This window comes from Phaenicophaeus curvirostris, chromosome Z (genome assembly GCF_032191515.1).
Source record: "Phaenicophaeus curvirostris isolate KB17595 chromosome Z, BPBGC_Pcur_1.0, whole genome shotgun sequence".
Taxonomy (NCBI): domain Eukaryota; kingdom Metazoa; phylum Chordata; class Aves; order Cuculiformes; family Cuculidae; genus Phaenicophaeus; species Phaenicophaeus curvirostris.
Genome location: NC_091431.1, coordinates 4,944,356 through 4,956,745, shown reverse-complemented (window position 1 = coordinate 4,956,745; position 12,390 = coordinate 4,944,356). Strand labels below are relative to the sequence as shown.

General features: G+C 43.0%; 1 protein-coding gene across 1 annotated transcript; it reads right to left on the bottom strand.

Moving 5' to 3' along the window:
- Positions 1 to 1,535: 1,535 nt before the first annotated feature.
- ALDOB (aldolase, fructose-bisphosphate B) lies at positions 1,536 to 11,232 on the bottom strand. Its single transcript, XM_069880524.1, has 9 exons — positions 11,091 to 11,232; positions 4,707 to 4,828; positions 4,231 to 4,442; positions 3,656 to 3,710; positions 3,339 to 3,499; positions 3,032 to 3,115; positions 2,365 to 2,539; positions 2,010 to 2,209; positions 1,536 to 1,785 (listed from the first exon to the last, which is right to left on the bottom strand). The coding sequence occupies exons 2-9, from the start codon at positions 4,816 to 4,818 to the stop codon at positions 1,690 to 1,692; spliced, it is 1,095 nt and encodes a 364-aa protein (XP_069736625.1). The 5' UTR covers positions 4,819 to 4,828; positions 11,091 to 11,232; the 3' UTR covers positions 1,536 to 1,689.
- Positions 11,233 to 12,390: the final 1,158 nt, after the last annotated feature.

Genomic DNA, 12,390 nt, shown 5'->3' with positions numbered 1-12,390 from the left:
ACATTCAGCAGATATCTCCTTGCTCCAGTCACAAACACCTTTGTCAAGGTGAGACACACTGTGCTTGGGGACAGGCCGCAGGTGCACCAGGCACGGCATCTGTGACAGATATCCAGCAGACAAGCAGGAATTACTTACCAAAGCTACAGCTTTAGTTTTATAAAGTGAAAGACTGTTTCTTTTGCTATTTGGGGGAACATTTTTTCTGCTATCAATTCTAAGAGAAGCAACATACATAGATCAGTAGGATACTTTTCATCAGGAGCAGAGGTTTGAGTGAACTCAGGTGCATGGAGACCTACAGGACCACAGGTGAACCAGAGAAGAGGTGTTGTTGCTGACTCCAGGAACAGCCTCTGGGGTCTTTTTTAGCAAGTCACTTGCTCTTCATTCATCATTAAGGTCAAGATGGACTAAACACATGCATTAATTATGTAATGATTGGATCTGATTTGATCTATGTGGAGGAGATTTGGCTATTTATTGCTATTTAAAAGAGTGCTTACTAATGCAAAGAACAGGAGAATGTTACGGGGCAGTGATTTTCTGTGTTTTCTCCTCTTTTCCCCTATTTTTCCTTTCCTTGCTGGCAGAAGCAGTGGGTGCCCATGACTGGCAGAAATAGCCTGAACAGTGAGATGGCTCTGACTGTGCAGGCTTGGTCCCAGGTGCCCCTGAAGGTGGTGGTGGGGTGTCTTCTGGATTGCACGTCTTTGCTGGTGGGTGAGCCACTCCAGGATGTCACTCATTAGTTGGCGTAGCTTGCTGCCAAGCAGACGTTCTTCTCTAACCTTAGGTCTGTTATTTCTGCTTACATCTCCAACAGGTATGTAACAACATACCAGAAGTCAAACTGTGGGCCAAGATGCCTCACTGCATGTTTTTCTTTAATTTATGCAGAAAATGCCACCATAAAATTGCTTTGGAAAAATAGAGTTTGGAGAGCTCTAACTCAACCTGTGCAACTCAGCGCATCACACCATGATTCTCCAGAGACGCAAGATGCTTCTGAAAGCAGTGTAGTTTATCTGTGGCCTGGGTCCAGTGCACTGCTCATCATATAGCTCTCTCAAATTTTCTTAATGTCAGTCAGATTTCAGTCAGAGGGATTAACATCTCCAGCTGTATCACCCTTGGATTATTTCCCTTTGATCTCCTCAGGGCTTCCAAAACTCACCAGCAGTTATGCTTTGTGACTTAATCTTTGCAAAGGCTACTGAAAACCACAGATGTGTGCAAGAGGCTGTAAAGCATTAAGGAATTGTGAGAAAGAGATTAAGTTTTGATTACTATTTTATTTCCATGATTGAAGACACAATCAGGTTTTGTAATTCATTATTTTGTATGCAAAATGTGGCAAAGGGCAAAGGTATGTATTTTAATAGCCAAGGAACTACTTAATCTGCCTACTATTATTGTGACTAAGTTTAAACCAGAGGGAGAGGGGTTCTTGATACATTGGCAGCTGTGGTGTGTTGTCTGGAAAGAATTCCCCTTCCTTGGAATGGGCAGATGAAACGAGAATATTCCCTTGGTAAATTGTGGGAGCAAAGGGTGGAGAGGTAGCTAATCTATTTTATCCCCATTCTTGTTTCGGGTAAGGGAAATTAGATTTCTTGGTTTTTCTTTCATTTCTGAACACCTTCCACATTGTGAAGAGGGACAGGATGAAGGAAAGTTTCTGCACTTTCAGTAGGTGTAGCTGGCAGTGAAAAGAGACTGTGTGGCAGCTGTGTCAGTCTTCCCAGACACAACATACTGTCCTCTGCAAGCCAGACCATTAATCTGAAAAAGAAACAAAAAGGCGGGGAAGTCAGTTAGCTTGGAGTAAGAAAGACAGGTGTAGAAAGACAGCAGGAGTAACCAAGCAAGATAAAAGTCAGAGAGTAACATCTCTGGTGGACATGAAGCACTAGGAGAGGCAGGAACAAGAGTAGCCAACAGAAGGTGACAACACGTCTACCTTCGCAGTGAGCAGCTCCACTCTGCACTGGGGGGAAGCCTCATACCTGTGCCCGCTTGCGGAAGGCCTCCTGGGCAGCCTTCTTGTTCTCACTTTTGCCCACCCACGCTGCCAAGGCAGAGGCTTGCAGGGCTCTCCCGTATGAAAAGGTGAGTTTCCAAGGCTTAGGCAGAGGGGACTGATTCATGGCATTCAAGTTGACAGAAGCCTCCTCTTCACTCTGACCTCCAGACAGGAAACAGATTCCTGCAAGAAAGAGGTTTAGAGGCTTAGAGACAGAGTGCTTCAGCCACCACAGTGCCTGACTTTTACATGCCAGAGGAGTGAGTGAGTCAGATGTACGAGCAAGGCCAGTAAGAGTGACATTATGAATGGATACACAGGAATGAAACAGGAATCACCGGGAACAGCAGCAGGAACAGTGCGGAGAAGAGTAGTGACAGTTGCTACAGCTACATCCTGAGGGGTGTACTTCTTGGGGCAGGAATGCCCAGCCGTCACCATGTTGGGTTTCAGCAGTGTCCCCTCCAGATACACGTGATGATCATTCAAGGCCTTGTAGACAGCAGCCAGAACCTGGAAGCAGAAGGATTGAAAACAGACCTCTGCTCGAACTTTCACATCAGCCTGCTGTAGAGAGACAGCTTATTCCTTGGGAGTGTGAGAGGACTGCATTGAAATCTGCTTTCCCTTGAAATTTATCACAGGATTTGCAGCCCTGTAGACACCACTCCTTTTGAGATGACCAGAAGACCACTCTTCCTTTTTACTGGATTTGTAAAAGTCCTGCAAACTGAAGTCCTGGAAGAGGTGATAATTTGTTTTGCTCCTAATCCATCTTATTGCAATTGAGAATACTTGTATTAGCAGTTTGAGTGGAAGTCCAAAAGCATGGATTCTGCTTTTGTGTTTGCTCTTATCTCATGATTTGACTGTGAGAAACTTGTTTTTGTGATACAGTTATGAAGTATCAAAACTGGTCAAAACTCTCTGAGATCTGTGAACACAACTCTGCATAAAATTAGCTACTGATTTTTGAGGGGGAGGAGAGGGGCAGTAATCTCTTACCTTTTCTGTGACATACTGACAGCGCTGGAGATCATGGTCTCCATCAGGCAAGATTTCTGGCTCCACAATGGGCACCAAGCCATGCTAAGAAAAGAAAACCATGGAGGTTTGGGGGAACATGGAAGAAAAAGTGTTCTGATTTTCTACCCTGACTTTGTTGGTATTCCTTCTTGCTGCACTGCCCTTCTTCCTCATTTTTCAAAACACCCTGACAGAGATATGCCTTCCAAGTTACTTAGCTTGTTATCAGAAGGAGCAGTGAGAAGGGGCAACAGCATCTCAGGAAAGGTTGCTGGAGAGTGAATACCTGCTGGCAGATGCTGGCATAGCGTGCCAATGTGTTAGCATTCTCTTGGATGGCAAGCTGAGACGGTGTTGTGCTGGTGATCTTAAGCACTGCACGCCACTTGCCGAAGTCAGCACCATCTTTCTTGTACTGGGCACAGCGCTCAGCCAGTCCATCCAGCCCTGCAGGTGGAGAAACAGTACTTCACTGAGAGCAATTGTTCAGGATATATCTCTGGAAAGCATGACACCAGCCCAGGCTACAACTTGAGTTGAGTGAGTCATCCCATGGCTTTTGCTGCTCCTATTGCAGCTTAGGTTTCTTAGATCTCTACTTACCTTGGATGGTGGTTTCTCCATTTGTTCCTGCTAGGGGTGCTGTGCCTTTATCTAGCTGTGGGGAGAAGAAAATCAGGACATGTTACAGAAAGATGGAGATCAGTCTCATCCTTATCATCTTACCCATGGCTAGTCTGTCTCTGCAGGGTGATTGAGTAAAGTATGGAGCTGAACATGCTAAGGGTGCAAAGGAGGGAAATGTTGGAGCAAAGGTGGAGAAAAGAGCTGAATTAGGTCGGAGAAAGGGGCAAGGTGTAGATGGCTGGAGGGCATGACTCAAGAGCTCCGTCAGATGTGGAAAGGACTGGATTTATGTTACTGCATGGAGATATTTAATTGCAGTGAATGTTGAGTAGGTAGGAACTGGTGGATGAAAAGTTACTACATTAAATGTAAGTGTGCCCTTGGTTAATTATATAAAAGCAATACAGAGAATGGTGGCAGAGATCCTTTAGTGACTTTAAAGCCAAGCACAAAAATAAGTGTTTGGCAGGAAAAAGCGTAGTCCCATACATAATTTTCACTGGAAACTGAGTTTGGAATATGCTGCCAGCCAGCCATGTACAAGTACTCACCTTTATTCCCACCACAATGCCTTTTTCTTTGATGAGAGCTGGAAATGGTTTTCCACTACTGTCTTTTTGATAGAGTGTCTCATGGAAGAGGATCACTCCCCCAATGCTCTGGTTGATGGAAGCGTCTGAAGAGAAGAGGATCTCTCGAAAAGCCCGGCGATTCTCCTCAGTGTTCTCCACATTGATCTTCTGCAGCCTGTTCCCCATGGTACCTAGCAAAGTGGATAAGGGTCAAACAGAGAGGTCTTAGGCTTGGCTGGCCTTCTGGTCCCAGTATGTAGTAACACAGACCTTCCCTTCTCAACCCATAGTTCGTCAGCTTTTGTTGCTATAGATGCAGCTTCTCCTGGTTCAGTTTTTCTTACTCAGTCAACAGTTTTAAAACGTTTTTAATTTACTCCAGTAATTTCAAAGATGAAGGAAAATTGAGAGAAAAAGTGCTGGATCCTGCACTTTGTTTGATATCGGGAACTCACCCACTGATTCATCTGCAGCTAAGATCCCCTTTCCTGAAGCCACAATCCGCTGGGCAATGTCTGAAAGAGCTTTTTTCTGCTCTGGAGACAGCGCTGGGAACTGGTGAGTCATCTTGTCTAATCTGTGGAAGATAATTACTGTTACAAGCTGGCGGAGACTGTATATGCAAGATGTGAACCACTCAGGTATTTCTATTGGAGAGCTCTTCTGTGCTTGTCTGGTCCATGTTAACTTAGGCATGTGCCCAGAAATCCATCTGAGTTCTTCTTGGCTTGGTGTGTCTGGCAGAAACAGAAGAGAGAAATGCAGGAGCCACATCCTAACACATCCTTCCAGAAGCGAAGTGAGAAAGACTCTGTATTTTACACAGATTTGCTTTGGGACTAAAGGAAGGTCAGTCTGTCATAAAAACATGTACCAAGCTAACAAGTATGCTCACTGCAGACTCTGCAGACTTCTTTGCAAAGCACGACTGTTTGGTACTGATCAGAAGAATGTCAGTTACCACATTGCTTACCTCTATGCTTTTCCTAACAATGTCCCTGTCCCATGTCTGTGTTGGCAGATTTTGCTGCTTTGCTATTTGCCTTCCCATCCCCATCGTCCTGCCTTGCTTTGTAATTCTTTACTCCCCAAGGCTGGTTTCAGAACTTTTAGGCATTGCTCACTCTTGATATGACCTAGGAATTTAAAAGGGTTCAACACCCATTTCTGTCCTTTGAACTGTGACAGAAGCTTACCAGCTGTAGATACACAGGACCTGAAATCCAGGTTCTGTCTTGTTATGACAAAATGCTTGATCTTGTTAAAATGTTAACTATATGGCATTATATTACAGTTTTTCATACCATCCAGCTTACTTGCCTGTGTGTATAAGCCTATGAGCCTGAGACATGCTCTTTTCCCTCTTTATCATATGCTATAGCTAAAGCAAAACCCACAGCTTTTGTCAGCAGGTGGTAACGACAGGAATTATTAAAAACAACACAACCTATCTCCAATAACAAATTTTCCTCCAGGGGCAGGCCTTTGGGCAGAATCTGCATTTTTTTTTCCCCAAACTTGGTCTTAGCGGAGAGTGAGAACATGCCATTTCATCATGTGCCAGCAAGTACATCTCACCACATAAGCATGTATGCATCTAAGTCCTCCATCCACTTTCCCTGCACAGAGATATGTTGCCAGGGAATCCTTGCCCTACTTGCTGAAGGGTGTAACAGGAAGAAAGGATCAGAAATCTGGCCACTACTCCTGACAGAGTAAGAGTTCGGTGCACTGTGCCAAATGGTGCCAAATTTTTCTGACAACAATGCAAACATAGTATTAAGACAGCTATAAATCCGTGTCTCTGATTTACAGTTGAAGCTATTTTGGTATTGGTAATGTTATGTTATTGTGCAAGATTCAAATGGCATTGTCTACCACTACAGACCAGTCAGGTGCAGTGTCAGATGTATGCTTTACCTTTTTGTGAATTTTTTGAGACTAGAATTCATCCTATGCAATTCTTCAACAGCAAGTCATTCTAGATTTAGAGGGAATTTGAAGGAGTGTGTGATTAAAACTGCATCAAATGAGGAAGGGTTCCCTCCTTTTCCAAGTGCTGAAACACCTCACTGTGGTCCTGCAAAAGCAGAGTTTCCTGAACTCCTGTCTGCACCAGGCTGTGGCCAGAGATCTGGGAAGTATCCTTCTACACTGGTGACCATTTAAGTTCACCTGTAATCCTCCTTATCACTCACCTGCTTTCTGTGTCCGATGTGTTTCTTAGAAACAGGAAATTGGCTTCTTGTTACAACTACTGCAGTAATATTTTGTGTTGTAACCACTTCAGTCAAAACCGTAGCACTGTTAAAAACTGCTGCTCAAAGTTATGAGGAATTACTCCAGTAGTTCACAGCCTCTGTAGAAAGTCCTGGAAAATTGTGCTCTGGCAAGAATATGAACTTGCCCAAGGTCAAAGCTAATGAGCTGCTAAATCAGTAAGGAGATTTCAGAGTTGCAGTTTGGAGGTATGCTGAAAGCACAAGTAGGCGTATCCAGATAATCTTTAACCCATCTGACTGAATTGTAAGATCATCAGTCGCTCAAGTAATGTTATTATGGGTATACTTTCTCTCCAGCAATGCAATAAGCAATGAGACTAATTGTCTGTTGTATCTTGCTTGTTTCTACTGTTTGCATAAAGATAACAAAGGCAGTTATCACTCAAAACCATATTGCAAAGCAAATTGCCAAAATACAGAAAAACAAGGTTTTGGCTGATAGTGCTGGCCCAAGTGAGTACTCTGAGAGACTGAAACAATACTATGTATTTGCACAATGATGAACTGGAGGACAACAAATTAGTTCCAACTTCCATGCAGGTATTTAATTGAGTATGAATGATTAGGTGGAGATTTGCCAACAGGCTCCCCAACAGAATCTGTAAGGACATGGTATGTGGTTTCCAGCTACCCTGCTGAGCTACCAGGACAAATAAAATGCAGTGTATCTAACTGAAATGGTGAAGAAATGAGTGCAAAAAAAGCAGTTGTAAAGCTAATGATAGCTCTAAGGTCCAGAATGTTCAAGCACTTAGGGCTTTATTTTTCTGTGATTCCTTCATGAGGACCATAATTCTGGGGACTTCCCTATTGGATTCAGAAAGGGTATGTCTGCTGCCCTGTAAAGAGTAAGCTCCTAGCACATCCACAGAAACATTAAAAAGCTGATATGTTATGTTACAAGTGCTGGGGAAAAACTATTGTACCCAGGCTGCCAGAGCTGCACAGCTCATTTCATTTTTCCTAGAATGAAGCCTGTTATTTGCCTTATTATTCTACTTTATTTGTTTAATTTGACATATTTTACAGGTAGGAAAAGGTTGTTAGGATCTGTGTTCTCAGTAACAGTAGGCCAGGTTGGATGGGGCCTTGGGCAGACCAATCTAGTTGGATGTCCCTGCCCATGGCAGATGTGTTGGAACTAGATAACGTTTAAGACCCCTCCCAACCCAAACTATTCTATGATTCTGTGACCTAGGAGTTGTCAAGTTTTTCAAGAAATTTTATTTTTGTTTACCTACTGCGGGCTAGTATCATGGTTTCACATGCTCAAGTGATTTCGCAATTATTTGACATTATATGAATACAATATATTCTCTTTGTGGTAACTGCTTACATAACATTTGGAAAAGTGAAAGAAAAACCAAAACAATTAAGCTGCACATAATGCACAAAAAAAAACCCAGCTTTATGGCTACCTTGAGTGTTTGTCAAGCTCCTTAAGCAAATAAAGTTCTCTGTTCAGCCCCAGCCTCTGACTAGCAAGAGGTGGGGGTGGAGTAAAAGGGGACAGTAGTTGTAAAAGTAATTACTGGACTGCTGAAGTCTGAAGTTTTCCTCAGCTACCATAACGGAGGACTGCAGGGCAAATAGTTTCATGGATATTAGCACAAGCAGTGCATCCTGTTTAATATTAATAGTGAGAACCAAAGGGCAGAGGCAAAACAAACAGCAGAAGGAGCTGACTGTTATGTTGCAATTGAGGGCATCTTAGAAACATTAATATTTAATTGGTGTCTTTTCTTTCAAAGCACCTCAAGTGCTGGCATCTTCTAATCTTACAAAAAAACTCACCTGAGTCGTGATCTGCAGAGAGGAAAAGACTGAATTAGAATCTGTAAGTTTTTCTCCTGGGTCACTTAATTGCCTTCTTTTATAAAATTGGTTCCAAAAGTGCAAGACCAAACTCAAAACAGGGTTTGTATACCATGCATGTCGCTTTCCCTGTCCATTTACCCGTGAACACAGCCTTTCCACATAATCAGAGTCAGCAATGCAAACCACATGTCCATGTCGCTGCATCACGCACACAGGAGATACTAGAGCTTCCAAAGAACAGGGCTTGAAGAAGATGACTTTGCATATATAAATAGATAAATACAGTTGATAGAGAGAATGAAAATTATTTAAAAATTTAGCCTGTCACACATAGGCACTGACTGGATTTACTCCTCATTTGCAGTTGTATGCTTAGGGAAGACAGACACATAATGAGTTATGCACCTTATATTCTTATTACACTGGATGAATCTAGCTATTTCCCTTAATCCTCTATGGAGCTTAATTAAAAATCTGTTTCTAAGTCTGTTTTCTTGAACCTTGGGCAAACCGATAGGTATGAAAGGCTGGGCAAGCCTGGCCCCATTCTGCTGACAAAGCACATTCTTATCTAGCCTGCAGATGACACCAAGCTGGCAGGACTAGTTTATACCCTTGATTGCTGGGCCGCCATCCAAAGGAGCCTGAACGGGGGATGGGAAGAGACCAATAGGTGCACCATGAAGTTCAGCTAGGACAAATGCCCAGCCACTGCTGTGATGCCACCAGGGCTAGTGGGACCAGGATACAGCTCCTTCAAGAAGGCACAGGGCCCTGTCAGGCAGTAGGCTGAACAGGGATCAGCAACGAGGGCCAGCAGCATCCTGTGTGAGCATGAGTTCGGCCCAGAAAGCCAGGGGAGAACAAGGACTATCCCCCTCTATTCAGCACTCTTCAGATCACATCTGGTTACTGCATCCAGTGTTTGGTTCCTGCAGCCCTAGAAAGACACTAACAAACTGGAGTGAGTTCAGCAGATGTCACCAAGAAGGCTGGGGGCTGGACCATTTGCACAGGGCTGCAGGGCTGGGTCTAGATAGCCTTGAGGAGAGATGACTTCAGCAGCACCTCTCAGCAACTGCCAATACCTACAGCGTGGTGACTAAAGAGGTAGAACCAGGCTCTTCACAGCAGCATGTGACCAGAGAGTGAAAGACAATAGGCATTAGCTGAAACTAGAGAGATTCAGATTGGATACAAAAAATTATTTTTCACTGTTGGGACAACCAAGCAGACGAACAGGTTGACAGAGAGGCTGTGGTGTCTCCATCCCTGGAGGCTGTCAAGACCCACCAGAATAATTCTATGAGTAGCCTGGCTGACCTTATGTCTAACCCCACTTTGAGCAGGAGGCTGGACTACAGACCTCCTAATGTGCCTTTCAGCCTGAATTATACTGTGACACAGTGTGAGAACATATGCTTTAGGGAGCTGAAGTGTCAGCAGTGCCCCCTGTATGTATAATTGAGCTCTGAGGGAAGAGCAAGATGTTTCTCCCTGTATCTTTGCTATGGGAATGAAGGTTTTATTATAGCAAAATGTTTAATTTCTGGGTTTTAAAAAGTGAGTAAAATGAATGGGGGAAATGAAATATTCAGACTCTGTCACCCAGAAAAGCAGCAGATGTTTTTGATTGACATATTGATTTCACAATCTTGATAGGCCCTTTGGGGCATATATGTTTGCTTGGTTGGGTTTTGCTGTCTCTTGTGAGAGTGGGAACAAGGGTTTTTCATCCTGATGCTCTAAGGACTTTGCTTCAACATCCGATCTCAACTGGATAGGAGTATGTGAGACTGCCAGTTCCCTGTCCCGATTTCCATATTAGCCTCAGAGCTATATTCAAGCATTGAGCAAAAACCCTGATTTCATCTCTCTAGCAAGAATGAAAGGTTATGTACTCAGGGACTTGGCCTCTTCAGTCAGTGAAGAACACTCTTGGAGTACTCATGATGGCTACAGATGGCTGAAGTGGCAAGATACTGGTTTCTTGGCTTTTAAGAGTAAATCTGCTTCTCTCTCAGGGCTGGGCTGTTCTCAGAGAAGGTAAAAACATGCTGTCAGACTTGCATCACAATTCAAGTCTTGTAATGCCTGCTGAGGAGGCTGGGTGAAGCAGCAATGAGGGTTTCAAGTAGGCTAAATAGTTGTGGGTGCCAGGCACATGGGACACTTTTAAGCTGTATTAAGCTTGATAGGTTACAGCTTAATGCAAGAGCAGTTTTCCGGTGCTATAGACTACCTTACGTGCCCTTGCTGAAGAATCTTATCCTCTGCACTAATAATTCAGAAAATGTGCAATGAACATGCATAATTATGCCTCTGTCAGCACTGGTATTTGTCAGAACCAGATGCATTCTCCAGTCATTCTCTCTTCTCCTTGCAGAACATAACTTTAAATAAACCACAAGCATAAACAAACACATACAAAACAAAGCAGTAGGGAGCAATGTAGGTGTGTTATTGCTTTAAGCCCCTTAGAGTAAGGCTTCACTTATTCCAGGAGTTCTCAGTGATTAAGCTAAGTTTGAAAGCCAGTTTTAGCAGTAAATGGGTCACATTGGAAGATCATGGCAGAATCACTGAATGCTTTATTTCTGCCAAGCTATTCCTGGAACAAAAAAAAATAAACAAACCCAAAAAACAACTCCCCAAGTCCACTTTAGATAAGCATGTTGTGTCTCAGCTGCTGATATACATACCATTTTTACAGTTCAGAAATGCAGTTATTATACTTACTTGTTTGTGGACAAGCCTCTGCTGCTACAAGCGTCTGGTGAGGTTGTTGCAGGTGAAGAGACCTGATCCTTCTAATCACTAACTTTTATAAAGTTCTTGACAGGTTTTTTTCTCTCCACACCCCATTGGCCCTCCTCCCCAGGGTGGTTAAGCTCTGTTATTGGCTGTCAAACCACAACCACACACAACCAATGGGACCTAACCTCACTCCTGGAGTTCGTCCGCTTGCATGCCTCTTCACCCTGCCCAGGAATATATAAGGCCATTCATAATGTGGTGAAAGCAAGGTGTTTTCCTGTTATTTCAAATTATTTCTGTTCTTTCTAAAATAGCCTGAAAGAACTACAAGAGGAAACATGAAAATTGTTTACAGGGGTCTTTGACATTACTTTTAGTTTAGGATTAGTTCTTCTGGAAGTGTATACTTAGGATATTACACATTGCAGGAAAGAAGAGCAAAAAACAAAATGCATAAACAATGCAACAGATCATTAGTTGATATGAGTTACTATCATCTCAGTGGCTTCCTAGGTATTATAATGATTTTTCTCACTTGAAAATTTAGCACAGGAACATATTTTCCTTTTGTAATTAGTACATAGAAAGGCAAAATACAATGCTACAGCATCAGGGTTAATGAAAATGCAAGTTCTGATTTCCTTTAATGCAGTGTGTGTGTGTCAGAATGATGGTTATCAGAACTATGCCTACAATAAAATGCACAAGTTCAAGCCAAATTTTCTACCAAAATTCCAGTGAAACACCTACCCGTGTTACAATAACATACAAAATACTCAGTTCCTTAGCACAATTTCTCAGTGGAAAAATGCAAATGCTTTACAACCACTATAGTAGCATTCCAGTTTATATCAAAACACACTAAGCTATTCACCAAATCCATGTAGACAGACTTGATTTCCCACCCCCGACATATCAGGTCAGTTCTCCTGGAGGGAAGCACTTGGCAGGGATTGTTAGGCAAGCATCGTACCCTCAGCAACAACACATCTGTGACCTTGGACATTAGTATGTCTTTACCACAAAGAACAAGTGTTTGCTTGAAGAATGACGTAGTTTCTCCATTTGTTTGGTTCATGTAGTGATACCTTTAGCCTTTACATGGACCCAATGAGACATCTGATTTCTCCTCTCATTGAGCAACACTGTTTTCATTAGGGCACTTCCTCCTTGACCCTGTCTCTTCTACAGCATGCCAAAGTCAGTGCCGCTAGGAAATCTTAACGGTTTACATGATGCCAGCACTAGCACTCCATGGCAGCAGAGAAACCTATGAAAAAGC